The 22,841-nt window shown below is 54.3% G+C and overlaps 2 protein-coding genes across 8 annotated transcripts; one reads left to right on the top strand and one right to left on the bottom strand.

The window, feature by feature from the left end:
* Positions 1 to 8,625, top strand: LOC120762126 (chloride intracellular channel protein 2). The gene is made up of 6 exons (XM_040084202.2): positions 1 to 292; positions 4,635 to 4,744; positions 5,161 to 5,286; positions 6,222 to 6,328; positions 6,708 to 6,889; positions 7,031 to 8,625. The coding sequence occupies exons 1-6, from the start codon at positions 239 to 241 to the stop codon at positions 7,190 to 7,192; spliced, it is 741 nt and encodes a 246-aa protein (XP_039940136.1). The 5' UTR covers positions 1 to 238; the 3' UTR covers positions 7,193 to 8,625.
* Positions 8,626 to 15,329: 6,704 nt separating this feature from the next.
* Positions 15,330 to 22,492, bottom strand: LOC120762085 (uncharacterized). Of its 7 annotated transcripts, none has more exons than XM_040084119.2 (9): positions 22,076 to 22,492; positions 21,092 to 21,166; positions 20,348 to 20,518; positions 19,839 to 19,959; positions 18,903 to 19,075; positions 17,747 to 17,925; positions 17,170 to 17,323; positions 16,746 to 16,873; positions 15,330 to 16,418 (listed from the first exon to the last, which is right to left on the bottom strand). In XM_040084119.2, the coding sequence occupies exons 2-9, from the start codon at positions 21,108 to 21,110 to the stop codon at positions 15,630 to 15,632; spliced, it is 1,734 nt and encodes a 577-aa protein (XP_039940053.1). In that variant the 5' UTR covers positions 21,111 to 21,166; positions 22,076 to 22,492; the 3' UTR covers positions 15,330 to 15,629. The 7 variants fall into 7 exon arrangements, with proteins under 7 accessions (XP_039940053.1, XP_058279264.1, XP_039940052.1 ...); XM_058423281.1 differs by having other exon boundaries at positions 21,092 to 21,215; XM_040084118.2 differs by having other exon boundaries at positions 21,092 to 21,215; positions 22,071 to 22,492.
* Positions 22,493 to 22,841: the final 349 nt, after the last annotated feature.

The raw sequence follows: 22,841 nt of genomic DNA on the forward strand, positions 1-22,841 counted from the left end.
CACGGCTGAGAGGCCCTGCGGCTTCCTCCCCTTGCTGGCGGGTCCCGGAGCACACCCCATTGCTCCTCCCTTCTTCAAAAGGAAGGAAAGTGTGAGCTCCAGCCCTCTGCGGAGTAAGAGCAGCCAAGAGGCCCAAGCCACCAGCCCTCTGAAAGCCTTCCCCCATCAGAGCTCTGCAGGGGACAGACGGACTCCTCACAAGAGTGTGCGGCCAGTGGTCCCTGCCCACGCTGCTGGGATGGACAGTCGGCAGCACACCACCAAGGAGCCCGAGATCGAGCTGTTTGTGAAGGTGGGTCTTGTGGGGGAAGGGGGGGTGGGGTGGGGAGCGACTCTTTGGCTCACCCTCACCAAAATCCAGCTGGGTGCAGGTGGTGGAACTTCATGGGTGTCCTCATGTTCTGTGAGGCTGGAGATGGGTACCAATTTCAGTGCCACTCGCCACAAAGACGGGCTCAACGGTTTGCCCAAATGGGGGGACCGCACACCCGGTGGTGTGGGGACTGTGGGGTGCAGTCTGAATGATGCCCTGGTCTCGTGCCTGTTGTGCACCCCTGAGGAGCGGCGCTGCTGGCCACTGGCAGCAGCAGGATGAAGGAGTGGGAACATGTATGCCTCTCAAAACCCGGATAAGACAAGCCTCAGCCTGGGAGCAGCAAGCAGGAGGGCTGAGAGCAGCCACTTCAGCTTCATCTGAGAGCAGGGTTATGAGACGGGCATGGATGGCTTGGGGAACTGCTGTGGGAGTCCACGTGTGGGCGAGATGGGGCAGCATCACAGAGCGCTATTAGCTGGAAATAGTTTCTGTTTCTTTCCTGTTAAGCAATTTTCTGAACCCGTTCCTTGCAATATTTTAACACTCAAGGTCAAAATATCTGCAGCGGCCATTGGTGGTGCAAAAAGAGAGGAGCCAAAGCTGGTGGCTGGGAACTGTGTCTGCCCACAGCAATGCCAGGGGGACCCTGGGGCATGCTGTCAAGTGACAGTGACTAGGGGGCCTCTCTGTGCCACCTCATGGAGGTTTTAAGAGTGGTTTCTCTGTAGCCACTCAGGTCCATGGGCTTCATTGCTCCTCTCCGGGGGCAGTTTAGTGCCCAAAATGACTGGGTCAGAAGCACTGGCTTCTCTGGCACAGGCACCTAGCAATTCTAGGCACAGAATGGTGCCTTCCTTGGGCAGTAGTTAGACATACTTGCTAGAAAAGATTATCTGAGACTTCCCAGGAGGGATCTCCCTCATCCCCTCGCCAAAATTGCAGCCGCAGCACTTCTTGCTGGACATTGAGCTTGGCTGAGGAGAATTCAGACAAGCGTATTCTTGGTAAAAGGAATCTGAATCTTGAATTCTCTGCTTAACACGTCTCCCTGGGATGGCTGGAAAAGAAAACAATACATGAGGTGACTGCAATGGCAGCAGCACATTCTAGGGGGTTTTCAGAGGGAAGTGAAACAGAAAACCAGCAGCATTGTCAGGACTTCCCCTGTGCTGTAATTTAGCGTGAAAAAACCCTTCTGGCTTGTCTGTTCACAGAAAAAAATGATGTTGTGCCTCCCCTTCCCAGCACTCCGTACTCAGCTTTACCAAAGACACAGTGGCTCTAGCTGCTGACAGGCACCTTCCTGTGCCATCAGCACCTCCCTAGGCTGGGAACGCCCCAGACACGGCTGTCGCTGTGACCAGTGACAGCTGTAAATCATGGGGGAAGCTGGTGCTCCCACAAGCTCCTACTGGTATGGCACGGCATAGCACGGCTCCCTGCCTGACCTTCACTTTGGCAAACGCTGGAGTTACCATGGTGAGGATGGACAGGGTGCAGAGCGGCTCCAGCTTTAACCTGAGGTTGGGGTGGGTGGTTCCCAAGGGTCTGGCAGTTTCTCACCCTGCCACATCCCTGGCAAGAGCATCCTCTTGCCAGCTGCGAGGCTCTCCCTGCTGGGGGGCAGGCTCGGCTCTGCAGCTCCACCAGGCATTTAGCTGCTTCCTGGCTCTCAGGGGAGCTGTAGGAGCTGGGGCAGGTCTCATGGGGACAGAATATTTAGCAGTGCCCCAAGCAGGCAAAGGCTGTTCCGTCCTCCCATTGCACTAAAGGTTGTTTCACCACGGGGAAACCACAGGAACTGCCAGTAGGGTTTCAATGCCCTGTGCAGCCAAGTGAGGCCTCAGAAAGTTGGGGCTAGAAGCCTGCAACCCTCCTAGAGTTTCTGTGCTAGTCCACACTGGGTTTATCTATCATCTGAGGGCAGAAAATTGAGGGATGTCAGTCTGTGCCCCCACCCCAGCTGCCGCTGCAGTGGGAGGAGCAGCAGAGGCACTTTGGGGAAGGAAGTTCAGAGCAATGACTCCCGCCACTCCGTGCTGCTCTGTGTTTGCCAGGGAGGGAGGGCACATGGCTGCAGGGAGCTCCTGGCTCCCTGAGGCTCCCCCCACGGCCAGTGGTTGCCAGCAAGGCCCTTCCAGAGTCTGATGCTCCCCCAGCAGTGCCCTGGTGCTGGTGGAGCTCCCCTCCAATTCCTCCAGATAAAGGTTTCGGCTCTGAGCATCCTGGTATGGGCCTGATTCTTTCTCCCTGCAGAGGCCATCCTGATTTTCTTTTCACTTTAGTCCAAAATTCCCCACCTCTCTATTTTTAAAAGATAAGGGGGAAGACCAGCAGCCCAAGCAAGGGGCAACCCTCCCCTCACCATTGTCCCAATCCAGCTCCACCAGAGCTATGTGCTGTCACAGCTCAGCACAGCAGCTGCTGCAGGGACAACAGGACAGATTAAGTCCTCTCATTCCTACCCTTGTGCCACGCCAGGGAGGTAGAAGGGAGTGCAGCTGGCAGGGAGAGCAGGGAGAAAAGCACTGGTCCTCAGGCTGGGCAGCCACAAAGCTCTTGCTGAGCTGTTGATTCTGGAGATGTTCCAAAGAATGGCCGTATTTTGGGGTAAGAGGTGTCAGGGGTGCTGGGGCAGGGGAGCAGGGATACCCTGCACGCTTGCCCACTGGCAGCCCTTGAGGCTGTTCTCTGACTCTTCCCTCCAGCTCCTTCAGAGGAAGTCTGAAACCCAGCTTCACCCCTTTCCAAAGAAGTCCTATTTGCTATTAATGACACAGGATGTTCCTGAGCTGTAGCCCCTCTAGGAGTATTTGCTATTAATAGACACTGACCAGATTCAGCTTCACTGTTGGGCACATACTAGGGAAACAATGTTTCTCAGTTCCCATTTCCTTCCTCAGATTTCATTACAGAATTTCATGACAGCTGAGCATAAAAAATACTCGTTAAAAGTAATTTTCTTTCCTCTGGAATGACAAAAAGTATGATGGAAAAACAGACCCCCTACTCCACTTTACTACCAGGAGTATTGTGGGTTCTGATCCTTTTACAGGCCCCCTTAGGGTGAGTTTGATGTGAGTGTTATCTTCCTGGGGAAGCTGAGCACTCCAGACTCCACAGGTTTTTGGGCATTTGTGGTGACTTGTAGCACCTACCACCAACCCAGGAGAACCAGGCACAGGTCTCTGCCTCCTCCGCCATCCTGTCTTTGGGTCTCAAAAGAGGCGTGAGCTCTGGAGCCACGTCCATCTGCTCACCCTGGAGGTTTTTGCTGCTACTTGACTCTGTCAGATCCTCTTAAATATCATCACCCTCCTGCTTAGCCTCAGGACTTCAGCTCACTATCACATATCAAGGCTTAGTGCAGAGCTGTCCCACTAAGGCTCATGTCCCACCACACACTGCTCCATGGGAGCAGCATCCCTCTGTGAGGGGGCTGGCGTGAGCTGTGCTGCTCCTCCCTGCCAGGGCAGCGTGGCCACATGAGCCAGAGCGCCACGGTTCATGTGCAGCTTAGGAACCTGGTATTTCTCTTAAAGAAGCTGAGTTTCCTGTGAACCATTTTATCTCTTACCACAGCACAACTTTCCTCTCACAGCAGCGCCTTAGCCGGTTTTTGGGAACGGGGGAACCTTCCATATCCTCTTGCCAAACTCCTCATAATGTGTTTCAGTTTTTGCAACGGGTATTTCCAGCTGCTACATAGCAAAGAAATGTTCTTCACTCTGCCTGTGGTTCATGGAGAGGGGCTGAAAGGGGTTCCTTTAGCAGCTGACAGTCATCTCTGTTTCCTCCCGATGCTGTGTGGGATGCCAGCACAAATTCTGCCTGGGGTAGGCTGCTGGGGGGTTCTTGGCCAGGGGACATCGTGCCTGGGTTCGTTGTGCCTGAGTTCATTAAACACATACAAGACTGGAGGCAGACATGAACAGCACATGAAAACAAACTGCTCTTTTCCTGGCAAGCGTGAGCTCATTTCCCTTCTCCCACCCTCTCCAGCCTGGTCTCCTGGCCAAGTGGACCCTCCCTTCCTCCCCATCCATTAGCAATCACCTTGTTCCCCCCTCTGCCTCCTCCTCTGCTTCCTTCTGGCTTTATCTCGCATTTCTGGGAAGGATCCAATCCCTGGCATCCTGAGTATGCTCTTATGTTCTTTCCAGGGGCTCTCAGGGCCATGGCTCAGGGTGGGTCCTACAGCTGAGGCCCCCTGGAGCCGGGAGGGGCTCCCTGCAGTGTGCTATGCCCAGTGGCTCTTCAACTCCGAGCATTCTGTCTGTGGGAAGGATAAATCCTCATTTTTCTGCTTTCCTGGCAGGCTGGTCTGGATGGAGAAAATATTGGAAACTGCCCCTTCTGCCAGCGCCTCTTCATGGTGCTCTGGCTCAAAGGCGTCAAGTTCAACGTCACCACAGTGGACATGACCAGGTGAGGTGGCACTGAAGCCCTGGGCCAGCAATGGGGTGAGACACCCTGCTCAGCTCCCCCATCAGCACTTCTTCCCCCTGCCAGCTCTGTAGCCAGTGTGTCACTGCACAGGGACAATCGCTGCCCACAAACTGCTCACCTCACTTGGGATGCGAGTGTGGGCCAGCACGGACTTGGGCCACCTGCCAAGGACAGGGGCTCCCTGTCCTGCTGAATGTGAGGATGACTTTAAGGCACCACTGGGCAGATCCAGAGGCTGGGGAGCACTTATCACCTTCCCGAAGCCAGCAGAGCTGGGAATGTTTCTGGTCCTGTGCCCCCTCCTAGCCCCCACCTCTGCCATGGCCACTTTCCTTGGGGGCTGGTGGAGGCAGAGGTGCTACAGACTCTGAGCCAGCTTGTTTTCTCTGCTCCAGGAAACCTGAAGAGTTGAAAGATTTAGCACCGGGCACCAACCCACCCTTCTTGCTGTTCAACAAGGAGCTGAAAACAGACTTCATCAAGATTGAGGAGTTCCTGGAGCAGACCCTGGGTCCACCCACGTAACTGCAAACTCACTCCTTTCCCATTTCGGGGCCTGTCACAGTGTTGTCCAGGACTTGGCAGATTGGGAAACTGAGGCAGGGTGCCAGGAGGTGCCCCAGGGCAGCCCAGGCAGGCAGATGCCCCGCCCCAGCCCCTGAGCCTGCTCTGCAGGGCACGGCCTTTGATGCTGAGGGGCTGGGTCCACCGGGGAGGGCATGGGGACAACAGGAATGGAAAACAGTAGGAGGAAAGGCACCAGCCATTGCACTGCCACTCTGGGGGCAGAGGTGGAGCACGGGGCTGCGGCAGCTGGTGTTGAGGTAGAGGGGAATGTGAGACCCCTTTGCTTGTTTATATTCAGTGCACTCAGCTGAGTGAAAGCAAATGCCCTTGCTTGACAGCAGCAATGCAGGTGGCCCATAGGGCAGCTGGGGGTGGTCTTCCCTGAGTTCACTGGGGACCCCCCAAACCAGCCTCCCCCATATCCTGTGTGGCTGCAGCTACCCCACTGCTGCTGCAGAAGAGGAAACTCAAATGCATTTGTCACCCTACTCCTTGGATGTGTCTGCCCTTGCAGGACACCCTGGGACATGTCAGCAAACAGAAGACAGTTCCTGAGGAAGTCATGGGAGCTTCTGGCTTCCTGAGACCTCTCTGTGCCACTGCGCATTCTCTGGGCTGGGCCAGAACTGCCTGCAGGCAGAGCTCTGCTCTGGGGCTCCACTGCCACCAGTGTCCCCAAGCTGTGGGGTGTATGCCCTGAGATTATCTCCTGGCAAACACCCAGGATAGAAGACAGAGCTCACAGGGAGGCAGCTGTAGTAATTCACATCATCATGATTCTCCCACAGCCAGCTAAATATCCCCTGCATCCTCCAGTGCCAGCTCTGCTGCATCTCTGCTCCATCGCTGCTCCATCCCTGCCTGCACTGACATAAGTGTCTTTTTCAAGGTATCCACACCTGAGCCCAAAGTACAAGGAGTCCTTTGATGTGGGCAGTGACATCTTTGCCAAGTTCTCGGCATACATCAAGAACCCACGCAAAGAAGCAAATATCAGTAAGGATTGCGGGTTGCTGGACTCTAGTCCACCATGCTGCAGCTGGAGAAATGCTTTTGTGTGCTGGCAAATCGTGCCATCAGGTTAAGGTTCCTGCTGCCTCCCTCTCCAAAGCCTCCTTGGGAAGTAGAGGGGCAGAGGGGAAGGATAAAGGGAGTTCTCTGCTCCATCCAGAGGGATAAGAGCAGAGCATGGGGTGCTGTAGTCCCCCGGGAACAGAGACTGGCCAGGGTCAATGTTGTGTCCCAGTGGTGTGGCCCTGAGGGCTTTTTCCCTCTCTGCAAAACCTGTGGGAGGCTCAGCCAGCCCAGCACAGTCTGAAGCTTGACTGGGAGCCCAGGGCACACACTCACTATTCTTGGTTTCCCACCCTCCCAGATTTTGAGAAGGCCCTGTTGCGGGAATTTCATCGCCTGGATGTCTACCTGAACACTCCTCTCCCAGAGGAGATTGACCAGGACAGTGTGGAGGACATCACCATCTCCAAGAGGAAATTCCTGGATGGAGATCATCTGACTCTGGCTGATTGCAACCTCCTGCCCAAATTGCATATCATCAAGGTAACGGCACCAGCTCCCAGGGCCAAGGTAGGGGGGCACCTGTTCCAAGAGGAGTGGACAGGGAGTACCCCTGCCAAAACCAGAGCGAGTCTTCCCCAGGTCTTAGAAGTTTCAGCCTCCTCCTCCTTCATTCTCCTCTAGATTGCAGCCAAAAAGTACCGTGACTTCGAGATCCCAGAGGACATGACAGGCGTCTGGCGCTACCTCAACAACGCCTATGCCTGTGATGAGTTCAATCACACCTGTCCTGCAGACGAGGAGATCGAGCACACATATGCCAGTGTTGCCAGGAAGATGACCTAACCATAGGGTAGGGTGGGCTGATGGCATTGCCCTGGCTGAGCCTCCAACTCTGCGGTCCTGACACAACCAAAACCAGCCGATGGAGAGATTGGAGAGCATTCACAGCATTGCTAGCTCCTGCCTTTCAGAAACAGCACCTTGCTTCACAGCCCCTGCCACTGCCTCCTCCTTCCGTGCTGCTGGCTGTAACCCCTGGGGATTGACCACATGTATATACTGCTCCCATCTGGATGTAGCTGCATCCTTACTCCCCAAAACCATTTCTCACCACCTGTGACTATGTGTCATGGGAAAAGCTGAGCGCTAGCCTCCTGCAGTGGTGCTTTCACGGAAGAGATGAGACCCACAAATGTCTAGGCCAGCCCAGCCTCCTCACCCCCATCTGTCAGCCCTGTATGGTCCCAGCCATCCTGTGCTTGTCATGGGATCCCAGTGCTTCCCCTGGGCTGGATCTGTTTGCATTCGCCTGTTGCCAACCTGCTCAGCACCTGGGCAGCCCTTTTCCAAGACATCAGCTCCCTCTCAAGATATGGAAAGGCTCTGCCCTGCAGCTCATCACAGTGAAAAATTGTGCTCACTGTTGAGGGCTGTGACATGAGTCTGACTCCCCACTGGACATGGGGGTAGGTGGGTGCTGGGGGTGATTCCTGGTGCAACAGTGCCAGGACCAGCTATGGAAGGAAACAAAGGGTCAAGGGACCTGCAAAGGGCCTGAGAATTGTGGTCTGAGGATCAGGTCATCCCTCCCAGGATTGCCATTGCCCAGGGCCAGGTGCTGCTCTCTGCAAGGTCCTGCATAGCTCCTCCCAGCTCAGAAGCCTTTGTGCCTTGCAGAGCTCTGCAGAGGGTGCACCCATGCTCTAGCTCCCACCATATCCCCTTAGTTCCCACCAACACCTCTGGCACCTGAGTCTGGGAGCAGCCACAGGGTAGGGCACACGTTAGGTTTCCATACTGGAAAGCCCAGGAGAGCAGACAGCAGCTGTTTGGCAAAGTGCTGTGTCTACGGAAAGGTGTGGGCAGTGCCCCTGGGCTCAGCATGCCTTCACATCCTGTGTCACTGATGCCTTCACGTCCTGTGTCGCTGACACGAGGCATCAAAGCTGCTCTGCACAGTCATGACGTCCTATATTCCCCCTCCAACGCCTCCAGCTCCCCCAGGACTCCCACCAGAGCTTGAGAATTCGGCCAGCCCTCCCTAACCAGCCTCAGGGCAAATCGATACTGTACAGTGGGCGTGGTGGGTTCTGTGGGAACTGAAGCGAGCAGAGCCCCCTCAGCCCTCCCTGCCACTTTCCTCTTTGCACTAAAGGTGTGTCCTCGCAAGCCTGCCTCAGATAGCGCTGGGTTTGGGGACTGGGTTTGTTACTAATGGGTTTTGGTTTGTTGGTTTTTATAAACTAAGAACAGCAATAAACAATGTTTTAATATGCTTTTTTGGTGTGCTGTCAGCCAGGCGCCAAGGCTGCTGGTGTAGAGGGTGCTGTGGAGTGGAGGGGGCTTTCCTGCGGTGGAAACTTCTCTGAGATTTAGCAGAAGTGAAGCTGTAGCCTCAGTCTCTGCTGGCCTGCATCACTGGCTCATAGTCAGCCCAATGTGTCCTGGTGCCTGGGGCTGTTCCACCCTGGAGGCAAGACTTGGCACTTCTTGCTGTCCAGCTCAGGGTCTGGCTTTTCAGAAGCTCTGGAAGGCTTTAATTCAGAGAAATCCAGCTGGAATGGGTCCCTTTGGTGACCTCGGCCACGCCCTTCTTGCTGTGACTGCACCTCATGCCCTATCTTACTGAGCACCATGTCTCCTGAGGGCAGTGAGGAAGTGACTGACAGGCACAAGATTTTAAGCTTTCAGGAGCCTAAAATCCTGAGGTGTTTTTCATGGGGGAGAGGAGACAGGACAACTTGTTCTGTGCCTTTCCCTACCTGCATTGAGGCTGGGGCTCAGACAGGTTGAACAGTTCTTGCTTCATAGGTGCCACATGGAAAGTCCCTCTGAAGTCTTGGCATGAGATCCATGTTTCTCAGTCTCTTGTGAGTTCTCATCTTATGGGGTGGGACATTACACTGGGACTTTTTGAGAAAGATGGGACAGGATGCTGAGCAGCCCAAGCATGTATTGTTTATTCATGAGGCTGATCATGATCCCGCTGACCACAATCCCACTGACCACAAAACAGAGGCCCTCATTTCTCATGGAGTGGTTACAGGTGCATTATCCAGAGATCACTGATTACCTCTGTCTGCCAGTCCCCATCTGTCAGGATGAACTGGGAAACAGCTGAGATGAAGCTATCATCCATTTCAAGCGGGCATGCCACCTAGCTGGGACTTTTCTCCTAACAAAAATCTGTATCTAGCCTGTTTTCCATGCTCTGGAAAAGAGAGATGGAAAGAACAAGAATCCTGCCAGGTTTCGTGCCACAGAATGAAAAATCCTGGAGACAGGATTTGCTGCGGTGCCATAAGGAGGAAGCACAGACACCCATCGTCCCCCCTCCGCCCACAAACACACACACACACTCAGAGTGCATTGTGAGCCAGCATGCACCCAACTCAGAGGGCAGCTTGGTCCTGTCTGGGGGCATGAATGATCCTGGGGAGCAGAGGGCTACTGGAGCAGTGCCAGGAAGTGGGAAAGTGAGCTGAGCTGTTGTTCTCGTAGGCTACAGGACGAGAAATCCCTTGACATGTGTAATAGTCTAAATTTAATGAAACTGGGCAGAAACACCAATTAATGTAGAGGTTTTAGTATTTTTTTTTTATTTTTTTTCTGTGGGAGGGAGAGATTAGGAGAAAAAAAGCAAAGCAGGCATAAGCTTAAAAATGAATAAAAATAGTTTTATTAACACAGACTAAAAGAATGAAAAAAAAAGCTGAGAAAAAGAAAACTTAAACTAAAACAGAATAGCACTTTAAAACACACTTCCCTCCTCTTACAAACTATTAACTTTCTTATTAAACAACATAGAAAGGCACAACTTGTGATTTTCAGTCAGTTTCACTATTTAGACATGACTACTTATTACTTTAGGAGAAGAATCTCTCTAGAGTTTTCATGGGGACACTTGCTATGAGACAAAACAGTCCAGTGCTCCCAATGTCACACATCTGCTACTGCCCGGAGTTCTTGCACAGTGTGATTTCTACCAGCAAAGCTTCTCAGTGTATCTGCGGTAGTATTTATGAATGTTTTTAGGCTAAAATCATCTTTGTTTCAAAGGCTGAGACCTTCTTTTAACCCAGGAGCAGGGGCTTTGAAGTTCTCATTTAAATCTCAACTACATAAGTCCTTAATTTTGATTAGAATTAGCATTCTCCCCAACAACACTAAGATGCTGCAAAGTCCATTTCTCCATAGTTTACCCTAGAGAAGTCTGGTTAAAAATGCCCACTTCTTCAATTCTATTCCAATATCATCAGTTCTTTCACTTCTCATCTACCGACTTCATGTGGTGTCTGTTCCACATACCCTCTGTCTTCTTTCTTCTTTCTCTCAAGGAAGAGTTGTGCTTTAGAAGCTCCATGTTGCTAGGAAAGGGTTAAATCCACCTGGGCCTGCAAAGGCCACGTGCAAGCGCCAGGCTGCAGGAGCTGAAGAAAATGCAAAGCTGTGCCGATGGAGGAAGCTGGTAGATGTCCTTTTTTCCACCCCTCGGTCTCATCCAGGGTGGCTCTGCATAAAGTTGTTATGGAGCTGCAGGCTTTCTTTCTCTGCTGCCAGCAGCGATTAAGCCAGGCCGCGTTTCGGCCCTTTCTGCCACGGTCTGAGCACATGGCCCTGCACTGCCGAGCTGCAGCCACCTCTCTTCCCTGCGGATCTCTTCCCTGCCGGCAGCAGGGGAAAGGGCTCAGCCGGGCCAGGCCCTCCCTGTGCGGGCAGCGGCCCTCAGAGGCCCGGCTGAGCCCGGCCAGGCGGCCCAGAGGGGCAGCAAGGCCCGACCCAGGCCCGGCTCGGCCGCCCATGATGTTACCTCATGGCTGATTCCGAAGCAAGAGGGCGATCTGCTGAAGGTGAGAGTTTTAAATGTCCTTTCCAAGTTGCACTGGCATTCTTTTTGGTCAAACTAGCTGCCAATATCTTGGCTAGTTTTCTGATAGCTCCCTGTCCTCCCGCCCCCAAAACCACTCCATGGTTGTGGCAGGGAGAAACATTTCACATTTCTCTATAACCAGAAAACAAAACTGTGCCAACCCATGATAGTGTGATAAACATTAACTATTTTTTGTTCACTGGAGATCAAATAACTCAAGATAACAGGAAGTTACTATGTCACTATCTAAGCTTATAGGCAAACAGACCCTTGCCCATTCCTTCTCTACTTGCTTAATCAGCTTTAAGTTTCAGGAATTCCAGCTTACAACTACAGCCTTCATCTCTGCGACCACCGAGGGACAGAAAGAGACCCTCCTAGCAACACATCACACATACATCATCGGAGGAAAGAAGCAAGATAAAAGCAAGACTGAAAAACCTGCCAAGGCACGGCAGTTGGTGGAGCGAGACTCCCCTGCCGTCCAGCGCTGTATTTGCCTTTGCTTTGCCTGCTGTAATGTAATAAATTCCTATTGGAACTTTTCTTCGTGTTCATAGTCTATTACAATAGCATGCATCTGAAGGATGGAAAGCACAGGAACTGGCCATATGTCACAGACCCTGGGAAGAGCAGTGGTGAGCAGTAAGGACAACCCAGGGGAAGGTTGTCCTGCAGAGTAAGGGGACCTGGTGCGCAAGCTAGGTGGTGTGTGATTGTCAGGGCACCTGTGGCACCTTCTGAGTGCAGACATTGCCATGCCCAGGTGAGGGCACTACCAGACCAGCACATGAAGTAGGACCAGTTTTGCTCTAAGTCCCCTGGGATGGCCTGAACGTCCCAATTGCCCTGCTTGGGTCCTGATCCACTGAATTGCAGGAAAGCTCCTGCCTGGAGAGAAACTGCAGAGGTCTGAGCCACCAAGTTCACTTCTCTGCAGCCCTCTTCATGCACATCCTCCAAACACACCACTCTCAGGCTCCAGCTTTTGGGGCTCTCACAATCCCCACCCACATCCTGATGGGCCTCCTGACCAAGCCAAGCGGCTAAGAGAGGGAGGTGCAGCAGGAGTTCAGTGGCCTGGATGTTGCAGCTCAGACCTGTCAACCCACGAAGCCTTTTTGGGCTGAAGGATGGGGCCCAGCATGACAGCTCTGCTGCTGCCGCTCTGTGCTGCTTCAGGGACCTACCTAGAGCTACAGACCTATCACAAAGGCAACTTGCATCAGGAGGCTAAGTGACAGGGCCTTAGTGAGGTCCAGGGTCTTTGCCATATATACAGATGTGCTGGACAGTGCTCAAGGTGGCTGTGAGGATTTGAGGCAGCTCTGGGCTGTCCCAGAGAGGTGGCAGGGCAGTTGCAGTGAGAGGCAGGAGAGAGAGCAGACAGAGCAGGGTGGGCACGGGGTGAGAGCAGACCCTGCTCCTTGCAGCTCTGCCTCCCAGGGTTTTCAAAGGCAAATGGGGATGGTCCTGAGTATGACAGCCTGCTTGATTTTCCCCCATCATTTCAGGGGCCACCACATCTTTCATGGTTGTCAGGCACAATGGTTCCCACTCAGTGACTGTGAAAGTCCCATTATCCCCCAAAGGGCAATTTTCCACTGTGCACCACTTTCATAGGCTGGCAGCTCTGTTCTCTGAGAATTAGTAATAAGAAATACACTCTTGCACAGTCCTAAACCCACTGTTTCTAATAAAGAGCTGTTTGCAATGGCATCCCTCTTGTTGCTTTGATCTGGCACCCGCAGAATCGGAAAACACCACAGAGAGAAGGCAGGAGCAGCCGATAGATCGTGGTGAGTCAGAGCTTTCACCAGCCCCCGCACCAGTACCTGCAGGCACAACATTATGCCATGGGCCTGAGGCCAGCACCAGAGATGGCATCTGACCTCTGAGGTGATGGTGCTGTAGGGTGGGCTGGGTGCCTAAGGCCCAGTTGCTCAGCCCTTTCCACACTGTGGAGGGAGCATGGAATGTGGAGGGAGGACCCAGCAGTATGCATGTCACTGGGGCTGCTGTGATGATGGAGGGATTGGTCCCATGTCCTGTGCAGACCTGCCTGGTGCTGAGGTCTTGCGGGGGCCTGGGGGCTTACCCCTGACCCGGGTCCATCCTCCAGCACAGTCCAGTCCTGTTCAGCCCATAACAACCTGCCAGGTAGATCAAGGTGGGATCTAATTCAGACACTCCACCCAGGCCCTTTGCTGCACATAGGGGTGACAGGTCTCTCTTGGAACATGCTGGGATCTTGCCCCACAGCAAATGTTGCACTTTCTTTTTGTGCAACAAAACTTTGCACACTTTCTGCACTTCAGAAACCCACATGCTGCTCACACCTCCAAAGCAAAGCAGAATCCCGCTCTCGTATCCACTCGGAAACTTCCGCTGCTGAACAGCATCTTGAAATGTCACAAGCCTTCTGTCTTTTTCAACTCCCCATGAACAACTCTTTCATGTGAGTGGGAACATTCTAGCTGCTCAACCACCCCTGGGCCAGGGCAAGCCCCTGCTGCCAGTAAGTGACTGCCTGAGTCACCCATGGGGACCCCAGCACTCTTGTCCTGACACAGACTCAGGAAAGAGTTGTTCCTCTTCTGACCTGCAGAGACCTGGCCACTTGTGATCAGAGCACCAGTCATGTCCCAGTGCAAGCCCAGCTCCCATAACACAGCAGCAGTGGGATCTGGTCTGGTCCCATTGCACCAATCCCATGTTCTGGTAAACCACCCAGGACTGGGCTGGAGCAGCACAATGGACACTCTGCTGGGCCTAGACAAGCTCCTGCTTGGGATGTGGCTCCTGCCCACAGCCTGTGGCACAAACAGCAGCTCTGACTGTTGCTCCTGCTGAGAGGTGCCTTACAGGTGCCTGGGACCATGCAGTGACCTTCCAGAGTAGCATGAGGTTGGAAGCCCTGTGTGCTATGGGGATGAGGCAATTGGTCAAACAGGGCTGCAGGCATGTAGGGCTTGACCATGACCTTGAGGCAGATCAGAGACTGTGAGGGACAAAGAAGATGGCAACTGGACACCAACTTCATAGGTAGCAAAAATCATATGGGTAATACATGTGTTCCTCAAACAGCTCTTGGGACTGTCTCTTTCCTCTTTTTTTTGGTGGTTGTTATTGCGAATTCAGCTCAATTTCTCCAATATACCACACGTCCTCCCGTAGTCTATGCGGGATTGACCTGGGCCAGATGCCAGACACACCCCAAAGCTGCTCCATCACTCTCTCTACAAGGTCCCAATTCCTGTTAGCAAACCTGTTTCAGCTTGGGCTCCTCTCTCCATGGGGCCTGATCTTCCCATGGAGTCATGGCCTCCTTTGGGCATCTGGTGTGGAGTTCTCCCTAAATTGCAGGTGGATCTCTGCTCCCCCATGGACCCTTGTGGGCTACAGAGGTCAGCCTGCAGTACGAGGCAGGGATGAAACATGGCTGGGATGTCAGGGGTGACTCCCATGGTTGGAACATGACCCTGCACAGACCCAAAGGCTCCCCAAGACTGGCAGCCCTGTGCCTCCATCCCCTCCACCAGCTGCCTGGACACTAGACACCAGTTTCTTACTCGTTCCCAGATCCAGAGTAATTCTTGTGAGCCCAGGAGACTGGATTTGTCACTGCATTTTGACTCCTCTGATCCCAGCCTGTGTCACAGCACAAGTTGGTTTCCCCTCACCTCTGTGGTTTCAGGCACAGCTTCAAAACACATCCCGAGGGACAACTGCAGGCAGGGCTTCTCAGCATAAATCACTCTAGTGCTGGCAGCAGGAATAATAAATGTATCCCATAGTGCTAAAAAAAAAGTCTTTTCCCACAGGAGAGCAAGGCAGAGATTGTGGGTACAATTTTCTGCCGGGAAAACCACAAGTTTACCCAGTGCCTTTCCTGACTGCTGCACAGGGAAGGGCTGTGCTGGGTCTGTAACACAGAAACAATGAATAGAGAAGCCGGTTTTCTATAAAAAATTAGTGATATTTAAAAACAACTCCAGCATACGATCAACATTTCCACAAGTGTGAAAACCCCAACATTTTTTCATTAAAGAGCTTTATAAATATATATGTATATATGTATATATAAATATATATGTATATTAGTATAGATACTGTACCATACATGCACACATACAGATAGATAGGTAAGAGTTTTGGGGGTTCAGCTTTGGTCCATGCTCCTTATGCTGTGTCTCAAGAGTACCAAATCCCAGAGGAAAGCTCTGGACCCTGCCCATCCTTGGTGGCCGTGCCCGGAATATGCCCTTGCCTGCCTCTGTAGAAGCCAGCCCCAGTCCCATCCCCAACCCGGAACCAACAGGTTGGGCCAGGCCGCCATCATGGCTGGGGAGCTCCGGGAGCCGGCCTGGGCTCTGCTGGGAGCAGGAGGCTGCCGGGGTGCCCCACTTGCTATGGCTCACTGCCAGATGGGGTACGTGGCTCGTAGCCGGAAAAGGCAACTGCCCGCAGGATGCTGCGGGGTGAGGGGGGCAGCTGGCAGGGACTGGAGACACACGGTTCTGCCTGCTCCGAGCAGCCTCGCTGCATGGTGCTGTCACCTCGCTTTGACCCAGCCTCACCGCCAAGCAGGGGTTGAGGAGCACAGGGGAGCTGCCTTCCCTCCTCCTCCACACTGGGCAGGAGCTTCACGGAGCTGAGCTGGATGCAGTGCCCAGCTGTGCTAAGACTCTCCTGCAGGTACTCCTGGCTGCAGCTTCTGCTTGGCATGGGCAGAGGAAGGTGGCTGCCTGCTCCCAGGACTGGGCACTGGCATTTAGAATAAAGCTGGAGGTGCAGGGGGAGCCATATCTCAGGTATCTGGCTGTCCCTGTCATCCATGTAGCTGTTTCCAGTCAGTCCTACTAGTACCAGCTGCTCTGGCAAATCATCCCCATCACCTGCCTCCCCATCCTTCTCCACTTGTGAGGGGACCTGGGAATCCACGGCCTGCCCCAGCTGGCTGTGGGTGCAGGATGGGTCCCTTCTCTCAGGGCAGTCTGGGCCAAATCCATTGGCACAGTAGCCACTCACATCCTGGGCAAGGCCTCGGAGGAGCTGTGGGACCGTGGTTGATGCCTGCCCAGCTGTGGATGGCCCATGCGAGGGGAGCTCAGTCTGCAGGAGCACGGCCAGTGGATCCTCCTCAAGCTGGAGGAGAGGCACCTGTATGGCCACACTCAGGTTGCTGTTCTGGAGAGCCTGCAAGGACACAAGCAGTGACATGGTCAGCCTCAGCCAGCCAAAGCCCTGCCAGCTTGGGGATGACAAACTATGCTGAACACCAAGGGCTGCACTGCCTGAGACCCCATCCTCTGCTGTGACCCATGGCTGCCTGATGCCCTCCACCAGTACCTTCTTCTTGGGGGACAGTGGTTCTGACATAACAGGAAGGCACCTGGGTACCAAAATGGGCTTGATGGTGTGAGAGTTGGAGGAAAGGAGGCGCTGAGCCCCTGTAAATGCAGGGAACCCTGGCTCAGCTATGGCTACACACAAGGTGGAGGCTGGGGGGAGATTGTCACTCACCAGTGCTTTTGGGAGGTGCATCTCCAGAGGATTGGGAAAGGCATGCAGCTGCATGAAGCAAAGTCCGGCCACACTTAGTAGCAGCAGCAGGAAGAAGACACTCAACACAGCAAGAACCCATGGAAAGCCTGCCAAGACGTCACAGCAGGCTGAGGGGTCGCTCAAGCACATCCCTCCCATCCCACCTACTATCAGTGTTTCCCATCCATGTCAGGCTGGGATGCTCCCATCCATGTCAGGACCAAGCCCAAGGCAGATGACATGAAAGCATCACTGTTAAAGGTCCCCACTGGGCAGCCCTGGGCCACAACCCTGAACACAGTGGCTGGGGGTGAGGGACCCACACCTCCATACAAGTTTGTGCTGTGAGCAGGACCTGAAATGCAACTAACTGTGCCAGCTGAGCTGGTGAGAGTCCTCCCACCTGCAGGGCCTGCTGGAGTCACCAGGCACTGCTCTACCTCCTGGCTCCGCTCCCGGGCAATGCCCACAGCCACCGTCCGGACACAGTACCGTGTGCTGGGCTTCAGGTGCCCAAAGGTGCAAGGCCCTTCCTCACCGCTCTGTTTGCAAGGCACCTGAAAGCAGATGGGACAGGTGGTCACAGCAGCTGTAGGAGGAGTTTGTGCATGGCTCCACTGTTCTGTGCAGCCTCAATATCCCACTTGCCCCATGGTCCCTCCTCCCAGGCACCTCCAACACTCAGTGCTTTGCCCCAGGAGATGTTCAGGGCCCAGAGCATCTCCTGTAACACTTGTGGCATCACCCTTCATCTGAACAGAACCAGTCCAGTTCTTCTTACCCAGGGGAGGGAAGGGGTTTCCTGCCTCGCTGAGGTGGGAGCCCCAGACTGGGGGTGCAGAGCACCTCACACCTGCATGCATAGCCAGGTGTGGGCAGAGCTGCAGCACAGACACCCCCATACCACCGTAACCTGAGACAGTGGCTTTGCTGCACCAGGAAAGCCCTGCACCTCTGGGCCCTGCACAGCTACCACACACCTGCTGGACAAGCAGGTCCCCCTCATACAGCTGCAGCCAATACCACAGCTTCAGCAGCACTCGGTCGACTGGCTTGTAGGAACCAGTTCTTCTCTGGTACGGAGTGAGTGGTGTGATGATGTTTATGCTGAGGATTTGATCCTGGAGCAGCCAGGACAACCTGGGAGGACCAACAGTTGCTGTAGGGAAGGGGAAAAATGAGAAAATTAAGGCCTTCAGAGGAAGGCAGACATCTTGTTTCTCTAGAAATGTTCTTTTTGTGTCTGACATTCCCCTCCCAGAGCACAGAAGCTCCTCGGGTCTTGCCTGATGGCACTTTGTGCTCTGAAACCAGCTCTAGGAATGGCAGCCACCACATTTTCATGACAGCTAGCCCTGCTTCTGCCTCCTCTTCACACTGACAGACCTGTGGCACCACCGGCTCCAGCTGCTGAGACTTTCATCCCTGAGCCATCCACCAGGGCCTGGAGAGCCACTGCCAAGGCCAGCAATCACCTCCTAACTGAATGCATCCACTTTAATGCCAGCTGGATGCAGAGGGAATGAACAAGGGAACACAAACTGCCAACACAGAACCCATTTAGCTGCCCACATATTCAGTTTATTGCTACAGCCCCTGTGATGGAGATCAGAGGAGGGTCCTGAAAATTTTCTAGCTCCAAGATACTGCCAGGTTTTTTGGACAGAACAGCCAGTCTGTGACTGAGAAGAGGCACATTCCTACACCTGACAAACACAATAGTCAGGGTGAATGGATAACCAAGGGTCTGCCCCTGCCTGCACCAGCTTCATCTTGCAAAAACTCCCAGAGCATGACAGGGGAGGAAGGTGAACCTTTCAAAAGCCAAGCCTGGAAGCATATCCTCTTTCTTGCTCCATCTCACTGCATTCCCCAGAGACCCAAATTCTCACGGTGCCTTGCTGGCTTGGGACCTCCCATCCATCACCTCACTGTGTCTCCTCTGTCCTTTTGCTCTTCACCCAGCCCTCCTCTAGCAGCTCTGCCTCATCCCTTTCCTCTGGTTAGGGCTCTTGACTACTTTCCCTCCGATATCCTAATATGCTTTCCCATTGTATTTCATCAGATCTGTCCAAGGACCCCTCTCCCCACTGGCCCCCAGGAAGAGCCCAGCTGTAGGAGCTCCCCAGTCCTTACTGTCTCTGTACAGCTGCAGCTCGCTGGAACTGGCCCACTCAGACTGCTCACCTCCGGCCACCACTCTCACCCGTGCCCAGTAGATATCATGAATCCTGTCAAAATACAGCTCACACACCAAGGAGCTCCTGCTGTTCCCCCTGCAGGCACACGCCTTGGTCCAGTTCGAGGTTCTGCCCAGGGAGAAAGCAAAGGGATTGCTTCTTTTCAGCATCTTCCCAGGCCAAAGGGAAGGCTGCCCAGACACTGCCATCCTGGCTAGGTGGAAAGTATAGGAAAGCCTGGGTATCAGCCAACAGTGTCCTGGGATGCATGAGGAAGGGGCCCAGCAGCAAGCTGACTTCCTCCTGGGGACACATGGCACCTGGCACTGCGCCCTGACCTGTGCTTTCAGCAATGAGAAAACACACAGCCGTGGCAGGGAGAACCCACCAAGGAGCTGAGGCTGTTGAGGCTCTGTGGTATGAGGGAAACTGAGCGAGTGGTGACAGCCTGAGCCTCAGAGAAAGGTGACTTTGGGTGGGGGGGTCTTACCAACATGAGAAGAAGATAGAGCCTTCCTCTCAGCGGTGCCTGGTGAAAGGACAAGAGGCAGCAGGCACAGGTTGAAATACAGAAAATACCATTTAGCATAATGGAAAAAAAAAAACCAAATCCAAAACCCCAGTCCAAAAGCAACCCCTTAGTCTGCTAGTGGGAGACTGACCAGGAAAGGGACCAAGCTGTCCAGGGAGGTTGCCCTGGAGTTGTTCAAAACCCACCAGGGCACAGTCCTGAGCTGACCTTACATGCGCAGGGCTGGGACAAGCCAATCCCTGCCAATTCCACTGCTCTGATACTCTGTGGCATTTACTGCCTCTGGCTGCCAGGGGTCCCCAACAGCCTCTGCCAGGGTATGAGAGGACCAGACCCCTTCACCCCCTCCTTCTCACCTACCTGCTCCTCCACTCCACCTCATAGGTGGCATAGCTGGGTGAGTTGGGGTCCGGCTCCCATCGCAGCCAGACGTGGAAGTTCTGTGCCTCCAGCCTCACGCCCCGTGGCTTCAGTAGCATCCCTGGGAAGGGAACAGAGGATTATGATCCTGCAGGGTCCCCTTGTGGCCCGATGCACAGGTTCCCCAGCTTCAGCCTGGCATGGGCAAACACTGACTTCAAAGCAGGTGCTCAGCACTTGCATTGCCCCAATCCATGACACACTGAGAACACCCTCTTCATGCTTCTGCCAAAGCAGACACAGCTGACAGAATGGGAGAGCCAACACCCTGGCACAGCTTCTGCTGACCATAGCGTTTTCTTTCTTACCACACCTTGATGACCACTTGCGCCCCTCTTCTTCACAGGTACCTTCAGTAGGTCTGAGAGGTGTCCCTGTGCCTCTTCCTGCCCTGCAGCCAGGACCTCCCCCCCACCGCCACCTCTGTGACAGCTTCAGCACTGGCTTACCCTGGAGCAGGGAGCAGCCGGCCAGGGCCAGCAGCAGGAGCAGGGCAGGGCTCATCCTACTACAGCCCATCCATCTGCCCCCATGCTGCGCTGCTGCGCCAGGGGCCACGGAAAGGGATGGGGTGTGCTGGAACTGTTCCGCTACCTGCAGACATGGCAGGCTGCTGGGACCTGGGAATAAAAACAGGGTATTATTCCCAGAAACTTCAGCCAGTGACACTGCCCCATGGAGTACACATGCCTATCGTGGCACAGAGGTGTCCACTGAAGGGGCAGGGGACTTTCTGCTGCACCCTGGTGGTGCAGCAGGACTGGTACCCTCAGGGCTGTGGTGGTTACTGGACCCACAGCCACAGTGCTACGGCACTGTACATGTGCTGCAGTGACCTTCTGTTGCACCCACCTCTGGCACCCCGTGGTGAGAAGCCACGCTGCCTTCGTCACCAGGATGTGGGTCTGAGAAAGCTTCTCACCCGATGCTCACACCACTGGGGAGGTGACTCAGCCCAGCTCTGGGCATGACTCACACTGGCACAACCTGTGATACCTCTGCCAGGACATCCCCAGCCATCCCACAGCCTCTCTGGTATGGGGAGGGTACCGCTTGTGACAGCACCCAAAAGGCAAAATGGGGCACCATGAGGGACCCTCTTGGGCTGTAAGCAGAGACCTTAGACTGTGAATCACAGCAGAGACTGGTCTCACAGGGCACCTGCATCTGACACTTGGCCAGTCCCCTCTTACCTTGACCTTGTCTCACCATTCAGCCACCAGGAATCTTTCCCTGCTCTTGCCGGTCATGGAGGTAACATTCCTTTCCTGGAGCAGACATGTGACATGCAAGGGCTTTGAGGCCACCAACACCAACCTTTTGGTTGTGGGGACAAACAAAGAGAAGGTGAAGGTGGGTAGCCCAGGGCCATCTGCTGAGAGGTGGGAGCACCCCTGGCCAGATGAGACACCCGTGGGGCTGGCTCACCACTGCCACTGCTTCTTGCTCTTCCCTTTTCACATTGACTCTGTTACAAGCACAACCACCTTGGTGCATGAGTACAAAACATTTCCCCCATATTTTCTCGTCCCTTGCAGCATTAAGAGCTTGAAACGAGGAGGAACAGTCAACAAGCAGGGACATGCAGCTGCAAACCGTGGGTGAGGGCTGAGGTGAGACCTCTGAAACACCAGAGCTGAAGCACAGGCAGTCGGTCTAGGGATTCCCCCGACCCTGGGACCAGCAAGAGGCCTCCTGACTTTGCAACAGAGCCCATTGAAGGAGGCAGCATTTCTGCCTGGAGGGAGAAAGAGCCCCCAGGATTGTTCTGGGGGCTTGTGGAGGCACAGAGCTGGGGAACTGATGGAGACCCTAGGACTGGCAGCCTGGAGGCAGGGACAGGGCTGCTCCCACTGCAGAAGGCAGCACAAGGGAGACAATGCTTCCCTGAAGCAGCGAGGGTGACTGCAGGCCAGTCCTTGCCAGCCCCCCTCTGAACCCCAGCACACCCATAGGAAAAACCTCAGCAACTCTCCCCGTGTTGTGGCAATAACTGCAATTGTGGGGATTAACCCCCTCTGCTCTGCACATTCTATCCTTTGTTTGCAACCCCATCACACCACCCTGAAGCACCAGCACTCCCCCCTACCTTGAATCCAGCATTTCCTCCCTGCTGTATCAGGAGCCCACCTCACCCACCACACTGTTAAACACAACCCTCAGCTCAGCAACCTCACGTTTGGCTCGAGTGTTCACAGGAAGCGTCACCACGGTCCGCTCAGCTGCCAGGCTTCCTCCAGATGGGGGGCAGCCCGTGTTGCCCGTGCCACCACGCTGGGAGCCATGATTTGGGTGGGTTGTACCTCCTTTGCTGAGCCTGTTTGTTTTTTTCCTTCCTTGCTTCCTCGTTAGCAACGTCCCAGCTGGAGGCGGGCTCTCAGCAGTGCCCTCTGCACACCAGAGCTGAGGCAGAGCCCGTCCCAGCACGCCATCCCAGCAACCTGCACTTCCCCCGCAGGGACCACGAGTGGCGTGGGGACAGAGAGAAGCATGGGACTCAGCCCAGGGGTGACACATGGCAGGGCAGACAGAGCACGACACCCCAGCAAAACTAGTAACAGGTTTTATCTATGCCAAAACTAGTGCTGCAGGCTGGGCACACAGGGCTGGCACCCCTTTTTGCCCTGGAGACCACAAGGGACCTGCACGTGGCTCTGCATCATCTCAAGAGCTCTACGCCTCTGGCAGCCCATTGGGACAAAACACAGCTGGACTTTTGCTTCTCAAGAACTGTGCAACCATTACAAGTCTAACAAAGCCATTGGCAGCATGTGGGGCTCATAAGCACCCTTCAGCTCTGCCCAGAGCCCAGCAGTGGCAGCCTGGGCATTCCAAAACAGAGCCTCAGAGTGGCCCAGTGCCACCCTGGGGGCCAATGCCAGCATCTCCACTGTTGTCCCTACACAATCCAATGGCCAGCAGTGCTGGGCAGCTGACACATCC

The sequence above is a fragment of the Hirundo rustica genome, chromosome 21 (assembly GCF_015227805.2).
Source record: "Hirundo rustica isolate bHirRus1 chromosome 21, bHirRus1.pri.v3, whole genome shotgun sequence".
NCBI classification, from domain to species: Eukaryota; Metazoa; Chordata; class Aves; order Passeriformes; family Hirundinidae; genus Hirundo; species Hirundo rustica.